Source organism: Paramormyrops kingsleyae, chromosome 24 (assembly GCF_048594095.1).
Source record: "Paramormyrops kingsleyae isolate MSU_618 chromosome 24, PKINGS_0.4, whole genome shotgun sequence".
Classification (NCBI taxonomy): Eukaryota; Metazoa; Chordata; class Actinopteri; order Osteoglossiformes; family Mormyridae; genus Paramormyrops; species Paramormyrops kingsleyae.
Genome location: NC_132820.1, coordinates 3,874,604 through 3,893,067, shown reverse-complemented (window position 1 = coordinate 3,893,067; position 18,464 = coordinate 3,874,604). Strand labels below are relative to the sequence as shown.

The 18,464-nt window shown below is 45.8% G+C and overlaps 1 protein-coding gene and 1 non-coding gene across 3 annotated transcripts in view; both read right to left on the bottom strand.

Annotated features, from left to right (window-relative positions):
* The window catches only part of LOC111850722 (cytoplasmic FMR1-interacting protein 2), a 32,483-nt gene extending 16,051 nt beyond the window's left edge, over positions 1 to 16,432 (bottom strand). The window contains exons 1-19 of one of the 2 annotated variants that reach the window (XM_023824933.2): positions 16,068 to 16,432; positions 12,660 to 12,806; positions 11,209 to 11,298; positions 10,069 to 10,146; positions 9,294 to 9,395; positions 9,000 to 9,181; positions 8,715 to 8,811; positions 8,065 to 8,193; positions 7,853 to 7,957; positions 7,657 to 7,748; positions 6,953 to 7,190; positions 4,442 to 4,567; positions 3,267 to 3,433; positions 2,639 to 2,786; positions 1,374 to 1,527; positions 989 to 1,145; positions 780 to 876; positions 587 to 663; positions 302 to 410 (exon numbers count right to left, since the gene is read on the bottom strand). In XM_023824933.2, coding sequence (XP_023680701.1) covers positions 302 to 410; positions 587 to 663; positions 780 to 876; positions 989 to 1,145; positions 1,374 to 1,527; positions 2,639 to 2,786; positions 3,267 to 3,433; positions 4,442 to 4,567; positions 6,953 to 7,190; positions 7,657 to 7,748; positions 7,853 to 7,957; positions 8,065 to 8,193; positions 8,715 to 8,811; positions 9,000 to 9,181; positions 9,294 to 9,395; positions 10,069 to 10,146; positions 11,209 to 11,298; positions 12,660 to 12,776 — 2,265 coding nt within the window. In that variant the 5' untranslated portion in view covers positions 12,777 to 12,806; positions 16,068 to 16,432. The remainder of the gene's footprint in view (positions 1 to 301; positions 411 to 586; positions 664 to 779; positions 877 to 988; positions 1,146 to 1,373; positions 1,528 to 2,638; positions 2,787 to 3,266; positions 3,434 to 4,441; positions 4,568 to 6,952; positions 7,191 to 7,656; positions 7,749 to 7,852; positions 7,958 to 8,064; positions 8,194 to 8,714; positions 8,812 to 8,999; positions 9,182 to 9,293; positions 9,396 to 10,068; positions 10,147 to 11,208; positions 11,299 to 12,659; positions 12,807 to 16,067) is intronic. The other variant, XM_023824925.2, reaches the window with a different exon arrangement.
* A 1,004-nt stretch (positions 16,433 to 17,436) lies between these two features.
* Positions 17,437 to 17,509, bottom strand: trnav-cac (transfer RNA valine (anticodon CAC)). Its single transcript has one exon. It is a non-coding gene; the product is annotated as a tRNA-Val (tRNA).
* Between the last annotated feature and the right edge of the window lie 955 nt (positions 17,510 to 18,464).

Below are 18,464 nucleotides of genomic sequence, written 5' to 3'. Positions count from 1 at the left end.
GGGTGCTGGATTAATGACCTATCAGCTTGTATTAGCTAATTATGCTAATAATATTGGTTTGACTTAATAAATAGCTATTCACGCTGTTGGAAACACATACTGATATAAGCCAAGTGCTGAAATGTTTGTGCTACTCCCAGAGGTAGATAGTCCAGGTCCAGAAAGTAAAAATCCAGACCAAGATTTTGCTTAAACTAACCAGTTGAGCACTCTATGAATGTGACTCATAGCAAAATCTTGGTCCGGATTTCAGCACTAGGCTTATATCAGTGTGTGTTTGCGTGAACGTATACCTACGTACCTGGACGTGCCTCTGCTTCAGCAGCGTCTCGTAACGGTTGGAGGGAGGGTACGGGATAATCACGCCGTCGTTTTTACACTCTGCACGGAAGCGTTTGTCCAGCAGGACGCTGCGGGAGAAAAGGACGGGACCGGTAAGGTGACGGTCACCAATCTCTCACCTTCCAGACATGAGATTCAACCTTAGATACGTTAGTTTTGGGTAAAAACATTCCGGCATTAGAACCAGTTTGTATAATACATACTGGGAGAAGATTAAGTCTGAAAATGATTAACATCCACTTACCTCCCAGCCATTGCCTTGTAGTAGGCAAATATCTGATCTGATAACTTGTAGACAAACTGGTCAAAACAGAGATTAACCTGAAACGAAACAATCCAGGTATAAATTTGTTGACCGAGATCACAGTCTGTCTGTCTTGACGGAATTATGACTTTGGGATGTTAAATCAGAGCAAGGACAACCCTTGGGATATTACCTCTGCCTCGATTTCGTCATAGAGGAACTGCTTCTTGAACTTGGTCAAAGCGTAGTAAGCACTATCATTGTAGAGGTCCAGGGGATACAAAACGTACCTGGAGAGATGAGTAAAATGCGGGGAGATATTCGGTGAAGGTGCTGAAGGAGCCAGTCTATGGCCAGAAGAACACTGACCCTCAGCCGGAGTGAACAGTCAAGAATGCTTACTCCATCATGGATGCCTCTTTGGTCTCCAGGATGTGGTCGGTGAGGATCCAGGGCATTGACATCTCGATGGGGAACTGGATCCTACGGCCCATGGTCAGCTCCAGGAAGAACTCGCGGAACCAGAGCTGGGAGAGGTCACAGCACTGCTGCAGGGTCTCTGCAGGGAAACGGGGGGAGGACAGTTTAGCTTGATCGTGTGTCTTTTGACAGCAGGAGAAATGCCATGTGATATGGGGAGAATATACAACCTCCACGCACACAGAAAATTTCAGAAACACAGACATGCGATTAAATCGAGTTTCTATGCTGCGATTGGAGTTTAAAATTCACATTCCCGCCATCTGGCGTTTTGCACAATGGGGCAGGGCTGCCAGCGCTGTGGTACCGCTGAAGTTGAGCAGGTGGGTGAAGAAGAAAGACTGTTTATGGAAGTCCTCGATGGCCAGAACGATTGGGCCATCCAGGCTGCTGCGGAGAGTCTTCTTAGAGCCGCTCTTATCGGCGATCAGGGACTCCAGCATGGTACGCACCATGTATAGCTGTGTGGGAGGGGACAGAGTCAGGGGACTGAGACACTGAGGACACAGACTGTGTCAGTAGACTGTGAGGACACAAAGACCACATGAAAAGATTGTGAAGAGACAGAATCTGTAAGTAGACTGTGTCAGGAGACTATAAGGAGACAGATAGTGGGGACACATGAGACTGTATGGAGACAGACTATGTTAGAAGACTATGAGGAAACAGGGACTGCATCAGAAGACTGTGTGAAGACAGATTATCAGCAGACTGTCGAGATGGATGTTGAGGTAGGGAGGATTTGTGAGCTGGGGACTGGGTTAGGAAATGGGGACTGTGTCAGGAGACTGTAAGGAAATAGGGACTGTGCCAGGAGACTGTGAGGAAATGGAGACGGTGCCAGGAGACTGTGAGGAAATGGGGACTGTGTTGGGAGCCCGTGAGGAAATGGGAACTGTGTCAGGAGACTATGAAGAAATGAGGATTGTGCCAGGAGATTGTGAGGAAATGGGGACTGTGCCAGGGGGCTGTGAGGAAATGGGGACTGTGCCAGGAGACTGTGAGGAAATGGGGACTGTGAGAAAATGGGGACTGTGTCGGGAGACTGTGAGGAAATGGGAACTGTGTCAGGAGACTATGAAGAAATGAGGATTGTGCCAGGAGACTGTGAGGAAATGGGGACTGTGCCAGGGGGCTGTGAGGAAATGGGGACTGTGCCAGGGGGCTGTGAGGAAATGGGGACTGTGCCAGGGGGCTGTGAGGAAATGGGGACTGTGTCGGGAGCCGTGAGGAAATGGGAACTGTGTCAGGAGACTATGAGGAAATGAGGATTGTGCCAGGAGACTGTGAGGAAATGGGGACTGTGCCGGGAGACTGTGAGGAAATGGGGGCTGTGCCAGGGGACTGTGAGGAAATGGGGACTGTGTCAGGAGACTATGAGGAAATGAGGATTGTGCCAGGAGACTGTGAGGAAATGGGGACTGTGCCAGGGGGCTGTGAGGAAATGGGGACTCTGCCGGGAGCCTGTGAGGAAATGGGGACTGTGCCGGGAAACTGTGAGGAAATGGGAACTGTGCCAGGAACAGGGCCCGCGTGGTAGCACCCCATCACCTGAACGGCCTGTCAGCTGACCTGAGTACTAGAGGGGCCAACGCTGCGGCGGGGAACTTTAATCTCGAAGCCGCCCTTGGGGTCCTTCTCTCCCCGCAGGCAGGGGTCGTTGGGCGGCTCTCTCGCCCCATCCCAGTCACAAATAGTCTTCCTGGTTGCCTGAAGGACACTGGGGATAATGGCACCAACGCTGCAGTCACTTACTCTGTTCGACAAAGAAATACTTTCACATCTTGTCTTTAAATCCCACTTTCTAGAAATTGTTATTTATGCACATACGTCTAATTTATTTTATATTTATGCTGATACTTTTAGACACATGATGAATGGATGCAGATTCACACAGTAATGCTAGTGATTTTATTACTGTAATATTATTGTCCTGTTACAGGTGGATCCATTGTGTGTGTGTGTGTGTTTATGTGCGTGTGTGTGAGTGTGTGTGTGTACGGATGGCTGTAAATGACATTTATGAGTGAGCAGAAGGATTTTACCACTGACCTTATACTCCTGGGCCCTCGATTAGGTTCCATAAATTGTGTTTACTGACTGTTTAATTTTATGATCATTAGTGAACACGGTTTTTATCTCGGGCATCTGCACGGACACCTAAATGGCACAGGGCACTAGGACGGAGCCACTGCGCTACCTAATGAGGACGTTCTTCTTCTTGCGTACAGCCTGTCGCAGCGGCTCCCTCAAGGTCATCTGTGCGAAGTCCTGCAGCTCTGCGTAGATGGTGTTCCGGACGGCCTGGTTGAAGACGCTCTCCATGCGGCCCATGAGAACCTGGAGGCCCTTTATCATGGCGATGACCTGCGAAGTGGGACAAGCGGAACCACGGATGTGATCATAAAAGAGAAGAGGGAGTTCAGGTCCAGAAAGTAAAAATCCACAACAAGACTTTGTTTCAACCAACCAGTTGAGTATAAAGAGTCACAGTCACAAGAGTATTCAACCAGTTGGTTGAAACAAAGTCTTGGATTTTGTGGACTGGATTTCTGGGTGTGGATTGTTACTTTCTATACCTGAACTACCCACTGCTGTAAAAAGGCGAAGAAATCTTTCACTCAAAGAGGATGGAGCCTCATAACACAAAGAGATCATTATTCTCAGGCATCTAAAGTGAACGATTTTTAAAATATTATCCAAAGTGTTGTACGTTTTTAAGAAACCGTGGCCAGCTATTCTTTGGAGCAACAGTCTTTAAGGACCAAAGGTCGTTACTCCAAGGCCCAATGGTAAAATCGCCCTATTAGTCCACAGTATGCAAACGCAGTGATCCACACGCCTCACCTAAATGTGACATTTTGAGGAGAACATGCTATCTCACCTGACCTTTCTTCATGCACTATCCTTTGTACGGCCCCATATACCATATTCCCTCCAGATTCTGGTACAGGCATCACTTGGATACTGTTGCCAGTGAGCTACTCATGCGAGATCTTCACAGTGCCTTTAAATCACCAGGAGATACCAGGGCTTTGAAACAGGTCTTAGCAGTGCTCTCTGTTTGCAGTGTGCATCTGACTCTAACTGAGCACCATCACAGTGACCTTAAAAATAGGAAAAACTAGACCCCAAACTAGAATGATTTACAGTACAGGAAGCCCCCCTCCCTCCCCCACCGTATCGCCTGGAAGCCCTAAATCCACTCTAATGAGGTTAAACCCATTTCGCAGAGGAGAAACAGCCCTACAGCGCTCCATGCAGGCTGTAATTGCGTATTAAACCTGAGCTCTGTCAGGCTGGACCGGGCCCAAGGCCCGTGGCGATGTGCCCGGGAAAGAGCGGGAAGCCCCCCCTGCCAGCACCACGCCTCACCTCCACCAGGGCGAACTTCTCCTCGCTGGTGTAGTTGTAGCGCGTGGCTCTCTCGTACTCCTCCGCCGTGCCGGGGCAGTCCTTGTTGCAGAACTTGTCGGTCGGGTGGACCAGCTTCCACGAGTACTGGGAAAAGAACGTCAGTGTCACCCCTGGCAAGACCATGGTTGGCCCCTCTCAGCACAGCTGTGAACTCATCAAAGCTCTCCCCGAGGGGAGATGGTTCAGACCATCAGAACCACTGCATCAAGACACAAGAAAAGCTCCTTCCCCCAAGCAGCCACATTAACCCTGTCTCTGAACCCTAACCCTAAACCTATCTCTGAACCATAACCCTATCTCTGAACCCTAACCCTATCTCCGAACCCTATCTCTGAACCCTAACCCTATCTCTGAACCCTAACCCTATCTCCGAACCCTATCTCTGAACCCTAACCCTATCTCTGAACCCTAACCCTATCTCTGAACCCTAACACTATCTCTGAACCCTATCTCTGAACCCTAACCCTATCTCTGAACCCTAACACTATCTCTGAACCCTAACACTATCTCTGAACCCTAACCCTAAACCTATCTCTGAACCATAACCCTATCTCTGAACCCTAACCCTATCTCCGAACCCTATCTCTGAACCCTAACCCTATCTCTGAACCCTAACCCTATCTCCAAACCCTAACCCTATCTCTAAACCCTAACCTTAACCCTATCTTTGAACCCTAACCCTAACTCTGAACCCTATCTCTGAACCCTAACCCTATCTCTGAACCCTAACACTATCTCTGAACCCTAACACTATCTCTGAACCCTATCTCTGAACCCTAACCCTATCTCTGAACCCTAACCCTATCTCTGAACCCTAACACTATCTCTGAACCCTATCTCTGAACCCTAACCCTATCTCTGAACCCTAACACTATCTCTGAACCCTAACACTATCTCTGAACCCTATCTCTGAACCCTAACCCTATCTCTGAACCCTAACACTATCTCTGAACCCTATCTCTGAACCCTAACCCTATCTCTGAACCCTAACACTATCTCTGAACCCTAACACTATCTCTGAACCCTATCCCTGAACCCTATCTCTGAACCCTAACACTATCTCTGAACCCTAACCCTATCTCTGAACCCTAACACTATCTCTGAACCCTAACCCTATCTCTGAACCCTAACCCTATCTCTGAACCCTAACACTATCTCTGAACCCTAACACTATCTCTGAACCCTATCTCTGAACCCTAACCCTATCTCTGAACCCTAACACTATCTCTGAACCCTATCTCTGAACCCTAACCCTATCTCTGAACCCTAACACTATCTCTGAACCCTATCTCTGAACTATTTCTCCATTTACTCTACAGTAATATTTATTTGTAATACATAATTTTATGTGTATATTTTATTACTCATCATTTTAGCCTTATTCTTTTGGACTGCAAACATGAAGAATAGAGCGATGAACAATTACAAAAATACGAAATTTAAAGGAAAATTATATCCATGTTTTTTTTTTTTAAAAAACAAAACCGTGATTTTTAGGCGAGGCAAATGTTACTTACTAACTGCTGCGATTGGAAATCTACCAATAGACTATTTTTAGGCTGTATTTTTGATGCTGCGTCATGGACAGCATTAGCTAAATCGCAATATGCAGCATGAGCAAGCTTCGACGATTTAGAAAAAAAAAAATTAGAGAGGCAGAAGATTGCTTTTGAAAAACTCAGATGCAAACAGTCAAGTGGGCATAAGTTTATGTCCCCCCGCATGACCCCCATGTTCCGATTTGTTCCACCAATAGGCCAAACAAAAGTGCAAGACAAACAATGCAAAATAGGAATGAGTAAACAAATGATAAATACATGCAATGCGAGTGGAGTATAAAATGGGACCAGGAAAGGCTGATTATACTTCTGCGTCGAGGCTACGCCGTGACGTACGCAAGTGGCCTATGTCGTTATGGGCATTGCTACCTGTGCGCTGCTGTTTCTGTGTCGCACAGCGATTACTCTGCTAAAACGCTACGTGACACATAGTTTCGGATGTGGCATGTATTGTCTTCCCACCCTGTGATATATTGAATTGTTGAATCATGCAACTGAAACAGAAGAAAAACAAACATTTAACAAAGTATCCATTTATCTTGTGTATGTTTATGCTGCTACAAACTTCGGAAAAATGGTAAGCCGCAACAAAGTCGCTCTTTATGCATTTACTCTTATAACGTTAGTGTCTATACTACTTTCCCCATTTTTTTTAGCCTCGTAAAGTACGAATAAACTTAATGGAGGTAAGTGAAATCGCTGTTGGCATCCTGAGTGTTTTGTAGACCTGTTGCTACGATGCCCAGAGTAGGTTATTTAGCGCTAGATATAAAGCAGGATGGACGCTTTCTTCAGTCCCACAGCTACAGCGTGCTTACAGCGTTGATTTGACACAGAAGTATTGATCAGCCTTTAGGGCCCCTGTCCGTCGCCCGCTCCGGGGCCCGGAGCCCGGGGCCCTGATACACACCACCTCCATGACATGGCTGCTCCACTTGGACAGCAGCTGTAGGCCCCTCAGCGCCAGGTCGAAGAGCTCCCTGTACTCCTCGTCAGACTTCTGGCTGTCCAGGCCCGAGCCGGTCACCACCTCGCTGTTGCTGTAGCGGGCCAGCTCCGAGATGAAGCGGATGTGGTCGTCACGGATCTGCACCATCTGCTCACACAGGTTATACTGTGGGCTGATGCTGCTCTGGGTGCATGTCCACCTGGGGGGCGGGGGGGTGGGAGACAGAGATGACCGACGTCACCTCCTTTGCTCGTTCTAATTTTGGTTACTTAGCGGCTGTTTTTATCCAACGACGTAAAACAGAAGCACAAATTCCAAAACTCACTCGGTCCAGTTTGTAAGTAAGCACTATTTGTGTGGCAAATTTAACAAAAAATTCTTCGCCGGATTACATGAGTATTGAGTTTTGGTTCCCAAAACTGTAACGTATGATAAGGAAGCCTCATTTTAGGTCACTGGGGGTCTCATCTCAAAAACAACGGAAAATAAACTGAGAAAGCTTTGGAAACTGGTCCTACAATTGTGTTAACCGTCCCTGGAACAATCATGGGTGATAAGGGTGACATTTGTCTGCTAACACTGGGATTTGAACCAGCAAGCCCTTGATCACAGGCACTCTGAGACACCCCTGAACATAATCCCCCCCCCCACATCTTTCCACTTACTTGGACTTGTTTTCCTCATAATGGGCACTGGTCTCGATGTATCGGGACAATTCGATCTGCATGTCTCCAAACAGGGGAACGACCTGCAGTTGCTAGAAGACGAAAGTACGAAGAAAAACCTTAAGAATGCCTACTGCCGTCAGAGGAAAGGAAGAAAAAACGTTACCAGGGACGGATCACGAACGACAGATCACACCTTGAAGAACTTGTCAATCTTGCTGAGGTTTATCCTCTTCTTGGCGTCCAGTTTGTAGATGTTGCTGACGTTGCCGTCCATCAGGTAAAGCCCGAAGCCCATGACCTGTGACATGGGCAGATGGAGAACGGCGGTCAGCTTCCCACGGTTGGTGGACACCGTGAGGAGCAGCGGGGAGACGGAGGCGCATCTCAGCCTCTGCAATGACTGGCCTTCAGCAGCATGTGCTTCTCGCTGGGCGTGAGGTACATTTTGTTCTCGTAATAGTCCACGCTGATGTTGACGATGTCGGCCAGCAGCTCCTCGTAACCTGAGATCACCTCCAGCTGCTGGTGAAGACACTGGATGGAGAAGACAATGAACCTTGTCTAGTTGCAATAAAACACTGGCTAAAGTTCCGTGTGCGTTTCAGGCTGTCCCCGCTGCTGTGTTTTCGTTTAAAAACTCAAGACTGTGTTAAAGTGTGGATGACTGAAAGTGCCCTAATTGGTCCCTGCTCATCACATGACCCTCTCGCCCTCTGATTGGTCACCTGGTCTACACGGAAGTAGACAGTATTCCGACATGGCGGATATGGAGATGCTGCTTTGCTGACCTGCATGCAGCTAAATAGCATGTTGCAGTGTGACTGCTGCATATTTGTGCAAAAACACACAAATTTACCGATCACTGGGTAGATGTACACATGCCCAATTTAGGCTAATAGCTAGGCTAATAGCTGCGAAAATGTAGCAGTGTGGATGTAGCCACAGACATACTCAGACCCCCTGACACCTCCCAGAGCAGGAAAACAGCATAGTGACAGCAAACTGGGATGGGATGGTGGACGACGTAATACCGTGCTGTACGTGAGGAAGCCCACCTGTGTGATCCTGTTGTGGTTGGCCAGGAACATGGACAGGTTCTGAGACTCCTGGATGGACTGCGGGTCGGCCATTTTCCTCAGAAACTGGGCCGCCCTGCATGAAACAGACGCCATGAAAGAAGACTGCAGATATATATGAGTCATCATATAAAACCTCTGAACCAAATCGAGGTGGAGACCTGGTGTATATCTGGGCCTCGAGTTGGTAAGAGATGGCGTGTCACTGAAGCTGGTCGCTATCCTGAGCCGGCATGGGGGGCCCACGCATGCAAATGCACGCACCTCTTGTATGTGGAGTGGTCATTCTTGACGCTGCACTTCATGTTTTTCAGCTCGTCCAGCACAGCGAACATGTTGATGAACTTGCCGAGGGTTAGCAAGTAGGCCTCGGACACAAAGTCCTTCCTCCTCTCAGCGTGACACAGGCGCTTGACCTCATTGCAGAAGCGCTCGATGGCCTTCCTCTACGGGCCAAGAGGGCGGAAACTCAACCCCCTGTCAACCCTCACAGCCATGCAGCCAAACTTTCAGTTTGCACGGGAAAAACACGGTCTTTGAGAAGCCTGGGATTATTACCTGGAAGTACATGAATTTCATGAGCTTGGTAACTTCAGGTTCTAAAACCTCCACTGTCTTCTCATAGATCTCCACCCGGTTGGGCTGCTCGTTGCACTTCACCTATTAGCCACCAGAGGACACTGTCACGTTCATCATTCCGTTACCCATCCACAGAAACACTTTACCTGGTTACTGATTTGAACACAAGTTCAGGGCTTTACATATTTAACCATAAATGTTTATTGAGAAATCGCCTACCCAGGTGCCACATGCCATGACTTATTGTTACATATTTCTGAAAGTTAGCAAATGCACAATACCATCATGAAGGCAAACAGCGGGCAATGCCACGGCCTGACTTAGGAGGAAGAGACAGGCGAATCTTACAGAATTAATGCCGTTCACCTGTCCTTTCTCCCAGCATAAAGACAATTTGGTCTGTTTTTTCCAGTAATGTTCACGAACATGCTGACCTCAGTTCTGAGGATGGCAGCTACGAGGTTCCTATTTTGATTTATTTTTGCCATTATTTTTGCCTTGGTTAATGACCTTATTTTTAAAGCTCACCCACAGTATTGTCCCTCCCCACCCCGTCCCCATCATGAATCTCTGTGCTACCTGATTGGCCAATGAATGCCCGAGCATGCTCACTGGCCAATCGGAAAGCTTCTCTCATGAATAGTAATGAGTACTCCCAAATCACCCTGTAAAATGAACATTCACGTCCCCATCACCCCTAAACAGGAAACTGTTACCCGAAACAGGAAGTGGCGGTTGGCCAGGGCGATGTTACCTGTGGAATGGCGCGAGAGCAGCTTCGCCAGGTGTACAGCATGACCGCGTACTCCTGGCCCTCCTCCAGCATCTCGTTCTTGGGGGACAAAGAAACTGTCAGGAACCCAGTGAACTTTAACTGAGTGCTTATGTTACCTGTCCGGGCTACGAAACTGAACATCCCACCAAACCTGAAATGTCTCACTCTGCACCCTACTTGGATATGGTGAACAATTGTGGTTACAGAGATCTGTTTCGTTTCCAGCAAAAGCAGATGACCAGTGGTGACAGACACCCTGAACCAGACAGCCATACACAGACTTGCTCAGTTAGAGAAGCTGATTCACCTGCACTCTGTATACTCTGCATGATGGCAGAGGACAGAGGTCAGACTCTAACCCACAGCTCAGAGACTCCGCCCACTGAATCACCATATATAGCCAAAATCAGTGTTTCTCCCTACAGTCCTCTGGGACCCCCAGACAGCCCACAATTTTGCTCCCTCCCATCTCCCAGCCAATCATGATCAGCGAACGCCTGGAACAGCTGTGCTGGGAGCTGGGAGGGACCAAAAACGTGGACTGGCTGGGGGGGGGTCCTCATGGACTTTGTTGAGAAACACTGGCCATAATTATACACATGTAACCTCACATATCACATCCCCCACCTTAACACCTTTACCTAACATATTCAAACACAACAAGGCGTTACATAGTAAAACCAATGCTGCTCGCATTTCCACCCCTTCGAAAGCTACGCTTCATTAAACTATAACCTCGTTAGAAGCAACACACAGAACAGGAGACACCCTGTGTTTTCGTGGTGCGGGGGGGGGGGGGGGGTCACAGACGGCAGAAGCCTGAGGCACAGCAGGGTTATAAATGGCCCCTTGCTTTGACACTCACATCAGTTATCTGGGGGCTCCAGTCTGACTTTCAGCCAATCACACGCCCAGCTGACTTTGCCGGGTCACTGGCATCACCGTCACGGGCTGCGTTAGCATACTGGCTAACTACGTTAGCGACTTACATAGTCAGGACCGTGCAGCTGCATGGGCCTGACTATGTAAGCTGCTAATGGGAGCTTTCGGGAAACCCACCCTCGGGAAACCCACCCCCGGGAAACTCGCCCAGTGACCCCGCCTGCCTGTGACGCTCACCATGCTAGAGTGGACGGTGGCCTGTTCGATGTAGCGGGCGATCCCAGTGACGAATGCGTTTCTGTCCTCAAAGTTGGTGTCGAAATTAGCCTGTGGAATACACATCTGTCAGCGTGCCAGACAAACACCGGACACATATCTCATCAGATTCTTAATTCAATTAAACAGTCTGTAAAACACAGCTGGGTAATGCTGTACTAGTAATCTCTTTGTATAAGTATATTATATCTAAATGATGTTTAACAATAAACAATTTGCATTAAACAATTAGTAATAACTATTTTTAAAAGTATTCATCCATCTCCTGTAATGGCTTGTCCTATCATGGGTCATGGGGGGTCTGGAGCCTATCCCAGAAGCAATGGGTTCGAGGGAGGGAATAGTCCAGGAATGGGGCACCAACCCACACACACTCCTGTGGGCAATTTGGTAACTGCAATTAACCACAGCATGTTTTTGGACTGTGGGGGGTAGGACCCCACAATGACACGGGGAGAACATGCAAACTGCACACGCACAGAGCCACGGCAGAGACCTGGACCCTGGTCCCAGAGGTGTGAGGCAACACTGCTAACCACTGCACTCCACTGCATTGCAGTGGAATCCTCATCGAGGTAACATTAACACCATTAATTAATATTAATCAACCAGAATCCTGAAATGCCACAAAGAATTAACTGCAGTGTTTCCCCTTCCATTATATTAGGTGTGCGCCCCGCCCTCCCAACGGCACCTCCCACCCCCCCTTGAAGGTCAAGTTAATTTTATTTAGTATTATTTTCTATATAGCGCCAGATCAAAACAGATCAAAAAGTAATTTAAGTTAACCTTTCCTATAGAACAGGTCTGTATATTGTCCTTTTATTAAACAAACCAAATAGCCTTATGTTATTTATCTTATTTACACAACAGCTTGTCATTTTTCTCTCTACACGGTCGCGCGTTTACAATTCTCCTCTGCTCTCTGTATCGCGCATGGCGGAGTTCCGCCCTGATGCGCGCGCACGGACATTTTATTTTTGTCTGCTTTTCTGGTGGTTGACGCGACATATTTTCCGACGCGCGCTCTCTGTCCACTGGTGGGAGTGCGCTCACCTGTGTGTGCGTGCGTTGGAAAATATGTCGCGTCAGCCACCAGAAAAGCAGACAAAAATATCTGCGGTTTTTAAACGCTCCCAGGGTGGTGAATTGTCCATAAAAAGAAATGTTTTGATGTTTAGTTCAGTTGACTGCTGTCATTAAGAGAAACACATGAACACCATGAATCCTGTCGGTCTCCGTCGCCCCCCCCCCCCTCCCAAAGCTGTAAACTTAGGGGAAACACTGAACTATTAAAGTCTTGATACTGTTCTAGGGTCAAGTGCTTGTCTGACTTTAGCGTCTCATACAGAGAACTTCTTGGTCCACAGTAGATAATGAGGAGTGGTGACCTGGGAGCTCCGCATGAGTACCTGGTACATGATGGAGGAGGGGGGGGGCTCGATGCAGGGCTGCTGGTCTGGAAGTGGCAGCTCCTCCAGCAGGTCCACGTTGGACAGAGCATCTTCGAGGGTCACTTGGGTCGTCATGGTAGCGAGAAGTTCACTTCACAGTACTGTCTGAAAGGGAACCCGCAGGATGCGTCACAGCCCAGCGCAGAGCACGACAGACAACAGTCACAAACACCATTTAAGGTTCATATAGCTGATTGCATGTTGGTTCATTTATTTTCAACATATATAAAATACAATCCAGGAACCCCACCACCACCAACAGGAAATGATGTCACACAGCAGAGAATTTTTTTTTTTAAATGCACAGTGTACGGAAAAAAGACTAATAATATAAATTAAAGCTTCAATTGTTAATAAGTCTATTAGGAACAAAGTCAATATGAGCCTTCCTTTGCGTGAAATCCTTCTGTAAAATGTCTAGCAGCATGACTAATGTTTTATAAATCACAACTGATACGGATATTTGCCAATAATCACATAACCGTAGGTCAGGGGTGTAAAGACTAAAAATGATGACAAGAAGCAACAAAAAAATACAACAAATAAAATCTATGCGATTCCTCTCTGTTGTGTCCAATGCATTTCAGAACTCCTCGAAACAGCCATGTGACGAAATTGGGCAGCCATTAAAATAAATAAATAAAGAAAGAAAGAAAGTGAAAAACCTGCAAGACTTCAACTGCAGCTCGCAAAATTCAGCAGCACTTCTGGTACAGCAATTAGGAATTACTTTTCAATGAGCGAGAGTGAGAATTACATGACAGCAGTGCGAGGCCCGTGTGCCAGCTGTGAAATTAAATTCCGGTGTTTACAGCATCACATCCTGCCAGGGAGCCGCTTCAGACACCGCCAGAGGACGGTCTGTCCGCTTCAGACACCGCCAGAGGACGGTCTGTCCGCTTCAGACACCGCCAGAGGACGGTCTGTCCACTTCAGACACCGCCAGTGGACGGTCTGTCCGCTTCAGACACCGCCAGTGGACGGTCTGTCCGCTTCAGACACCGCCAGAGGACGGTCTGTCCGCTTCAGACACCGCCAGTGGACGGTCTGTCCGCTTCAGACACCGCCAGAGGACGGTCTGTCCGCTTCAGACACCGCCAGTGGACGGTCTGTCCGCTTCAGACACCGCCAGAGGACGGTCTGTCCGCTTCAGACACCGCCAGTGGACGGTCTGTCCGCTTCAGACACCGCCAGTGGACGGTCTGTCCGCTTCAGACACCGCCAGTGGATGGTCTGTCTGCTTCAGCTTCATGTATGACAGACCGCTGTACTTATGGAGGGAACCAGCACCATCGGTCATGAGAAAGATTTTCTCAAAAGTCGATTCCAGCCTGCTGAACAGACGGCACCCCCTATATCTAGCTATACTATATACTATATATATCTGGGGTATATACTATACTATATATTTTAAAAATGGTCAGTGATTCGCACTTTGAGATTTTGTACACACATTCCTGTTACCCGCTATACTGCTATTTCCCACTTCCAAGTTGCTGAATTTCCCACTGGGATCAATAAAGTATGTCTGTATGTCTATCTGTCTATTAAACCATCCATCCATCCATCCTATATGGGGCCGATTCCTGTTTTACACTGAATGATTGCATAAAATTTTCTAGCTATATTGTCCATAGTAAACAGAACCCTAACAATCGTGAAATCCCAATGAAACCGACAGTGAGTTTTAAATTCCACTAACAAACAAAAAGATGACTAATTTGTCTGTCCAAGCAAAACGACTCAACTGAGCATCAACACAGTTAATAATGTTGAGATTTTCCTCACATCAGACAAAAGCACATAATCAAACAGACAATCAAGATTTACTCAAGCAGTTTGATATTAGATAAATGCCAACGTATGCATTCATTAATGTCTGCTCCTCATCATTTTTCATTTATTTTTTCTTGCAGTTCAGTTCTACATAGATTAAAAGTTTACCCATTTTTTGTAACCAGTGCCACTGGTACAGACTTACAGTGGTCGAATAAAAACAATATTTATAACAGAAACAGCAACAACAACAATTATTTATTATAACAATAAATAGTATTGTCTGTTTATTCCCAAACCACATAACTTCATTGTAGTCAAATGTATCTATTTATTTGTTTGGAAGACTCTTGTGTCCAAGGCAGCACATCAGGGAGGCCGATGCCACTTAACAAGCACGCAGCTGTCAGGGAGGAAAAGGAGCCGTACGAACATGACTTAAGCCTCGCATCAGACGTACCCTGCACACAGATATCACCCACAGGGGAATCTGATATGAGACCAAGTCTAAATTTCAGTGAGAATAAATGTGTTATCTTTCTGAATAAGGGCACAATTCCATTACCACTAAATAAGAAGATAATTAATCACTTTTCTCGTTCCACTCCTGCTATTCAAGAAATATTCTCCAATCCTTTTTTAAAGAATTTATCTGAATTGATTTATTAATTTCTTTAAATACATGGAGCTTTTACACTGGTGTTTAATAGGGTTCATTTACCACTTGGAGTGTTTACTGTATGTCATCCAGTAGGACTACGTAAACAATCTTAATATATAATATTAGCACTTTTAATATCACATTAACTCTACTGAACATTACTGATTATCAGCACAGTGTTTGAGTTTAGGGTAGACAAGTACAACGTTGTTGTTGCATCCCCTTGACTTTAAAAGTTAACCATTTGAGGTGACAAATATCTTTTGCATACATATTCATGCAAATAAATAAAATGAATAATTCAGGACATAGTGCGTACGTAGAATGCTGTCAAATATTTGCGCATGTATTCATCAGTGGTAAAGGAATAACATAAATTGGATTTTTTTTTTATGTTACAACAACCGTTAGAATTGCATCCAAAAAAAATTAAATTCATCAATCAAATCATTGGCTCTGTAGTCGTTCATAAATCCAGTTAGCGGAGTGTCACGGGTGAGGCCAGCATTAAGACGGCGCCGTTGTATGAGCCTGAAATACGCTATAACCAATAAAACACATTTAATTGAAAAACAGCTTAGACCTGCGTTAAAAACGCCCGACCTTACACATTCAATGCAGCATCACCCCACCCAATCCAAAATCCGTAGATGCTAGGCTTTATCCACCAGCACTACTCAAACAAGCTACGCGTTACATACCGTTAAAATAATCAAAATGGATTTCATATATATTTCCGTATACACTAACCGGATTATTCATTTGTATCGCATAACCCCGTTTTTGTTCGTCGTAGCAACACAAGCATGGCATCGTAAACGGGACCGGCGCAGCTTCCATGCAGCAAATGCACGAAAATATTTGCGGCTTAATCGCTGTAAAATGTCCATAGCGTGCCGGCCACACAAGTTGCATGCAATTACACGTACCCGCTGGTTCTGCTGGTCCATTAGCCGGTGCCGCTACTGGGGGAAGGGGCTGTGCCGCAGCATCACCCGGATTTGGGATGGTGCTGGGTCTCAAAACGGCGCCGTTATTCAGCCTTTTACGCTAAACCTGCGGAACAGAAAATGGGGGAAATGGCTGCAAATACAATTTCTTTGAAATATAGCGGCTCCTCCGTGTTTCGGGACAGGTCTCCGGCCCGAAAACAGCCTCACAGTTCAGCGATCAATTACACAACGAAGAACAAAAAAAAGCCTTCAAGCGCGTCTCTTAAAGCGACAAAGACCCACAAAGGCGCAGCTGCTCTCCCATGGTCGCCCAAAGGCTTCATCCGCCTTTTGGCAGCTATCACATTTTGCATCACTAAATGACAAAGCCTATAAGTCCTTACCAACAAGCTCACTAAAAACATATATGTAAAGCGTGCCCTTGAACCCTGAACGAAGGTTATTTAAGCCTTCCACGGAAAAATCTTTACTGGCTGACGTAGCGTCTAATCCCATTTTGATGTGTCATTTCGCTATTTTTATGATAATCTTGCACCTTTTCAACATTGGTTTCTACGCCTTTCGCTCTGTTATTGATATTGATAATTGTCATTGTAATTAGAGCAGAGTGCAGCACGGACTGATTTCGTACCATCTGTGTCCATAGATATGCTTACACTGTATATAGCGGCCATTCGCGGCAGTCCATCACTATGTTCCTGGTATATATACTCAGATCTGAATTGTCGTTTCTGATTTTCCACTCCACCGGTAGAACCACCGGACCCCTGCGACCCTGAACAGGACAAATGGATGGATGGGTGGATGGATGGATAGATACTCCACCACTAAGAATTACCTCCATTGTTTTCAGTAGTGCTATACTCTATCTAGACCACAAATATACATTTAACTGCATGTAAAATAGAGAGAACGCATTTAGTAATAATGTAGCGGCAGAGATACATATGGTATAAAAGTACAATACAATACTAGAGATATCTTGTAACAAGTGGAACAATAGGGGCCCTAGACAGGGCAGAACTGGCCATCTGGCATACGGGGCATTCTCTGGGGGGGCCATGCGCCCCTCCCCCCCGGTCGGTAAAATGTATTTCTCGCCGAAAGTTATCATTGGGGAACCGCAACACTTGGCAACTTGGCAGTGGGGAACCCCAAAGTGCAGAGCCACACTGCATCTGGGGCCATTCCGTCCATAAAAATGTGAAAATAGATTTACACAACTGTTACATACATTTCCTTTGGGATTAATAAAGCATCTGTCTATCTACCTACTTAACTTTCTTTAGGTTCATTTTTTTTATTTGGGCTGTTTTGAAACAAAGACATGCTCAAAACCAATAAATGTTTCCGCCCGGTTTCGAACCGGGGACCTTTCGCGTGTGAGGGGAACGTGATAACCACTACACTACGGAAACTGACACGAGAACACTTCACAGCATCGACTATTAATTTATAATTTGTTGTCAAATAGTATTCGTTTTAGTAAAGACTGAATTAATATTTACCGTATCTTTAACGTATTTCATAATTTCATTGATTTTTTTTTTTGTTTGAAAAGGGAAATTAACTGGATTAGATAACGAATGTTATTTTGTTAAAACTCTACTGTCATTCGTCTAACATCTTTTTCACAAAAAGAACTTGACGTTTTGTTTGTTTCGTTTTATTTACAATTTACAATTTTAACAAAAAAAAAACGGAAAAATGACTAAAGAGCACACAGATAAATTCAGCATTAATACGGTTTACAACACGATTTGCGGTAAAAAATAAAATCTTCCTCGATTGTACCTGGATAAGCGACTATTGAAAGCGCGTGGCTCGAAGAATAATTATCCTAATTCTATTTCGTCTGTTTATCGAACATGTAACCAATTCCCAACATTTATAGAATACAGTGTGACTTTATCCTTGGGCCCTTGGTGGCCAAATTGCCCCCGGAGACTGGCTGACCCTGATTTCGCAAAAGTACGTGGCTTTGAATAAAACCGTTTAGATAAACTAAACGTAACAAAAGATTCTCATTAAAACAAGCAGGGAGGAAAATCCCACTTCACTGGATTTCAAACACAGCGGCAAACGTTGTTCCACCTTTCTTGAATTCAGACATTTTCTGCGTATTACGTACTGAACCAAAGATACATAGACTAGATATATCCGTTTATCCATCTGTCCACCTTTGCTTATATCTAGTAGACGGTCGCGGTTAGTATAATTAAAGATGATTAAAATGCAGCTGGAACACGAATACTGAGATTTTCAGTGAATGACAATTGTAACAACTAATAGGCCTACTTTCTTATGAACTTAGTTTTGACGAATTGGTGTGCATATGTTTATATCTGTCTGTCTGTCTGTTTGTTTGTTTGT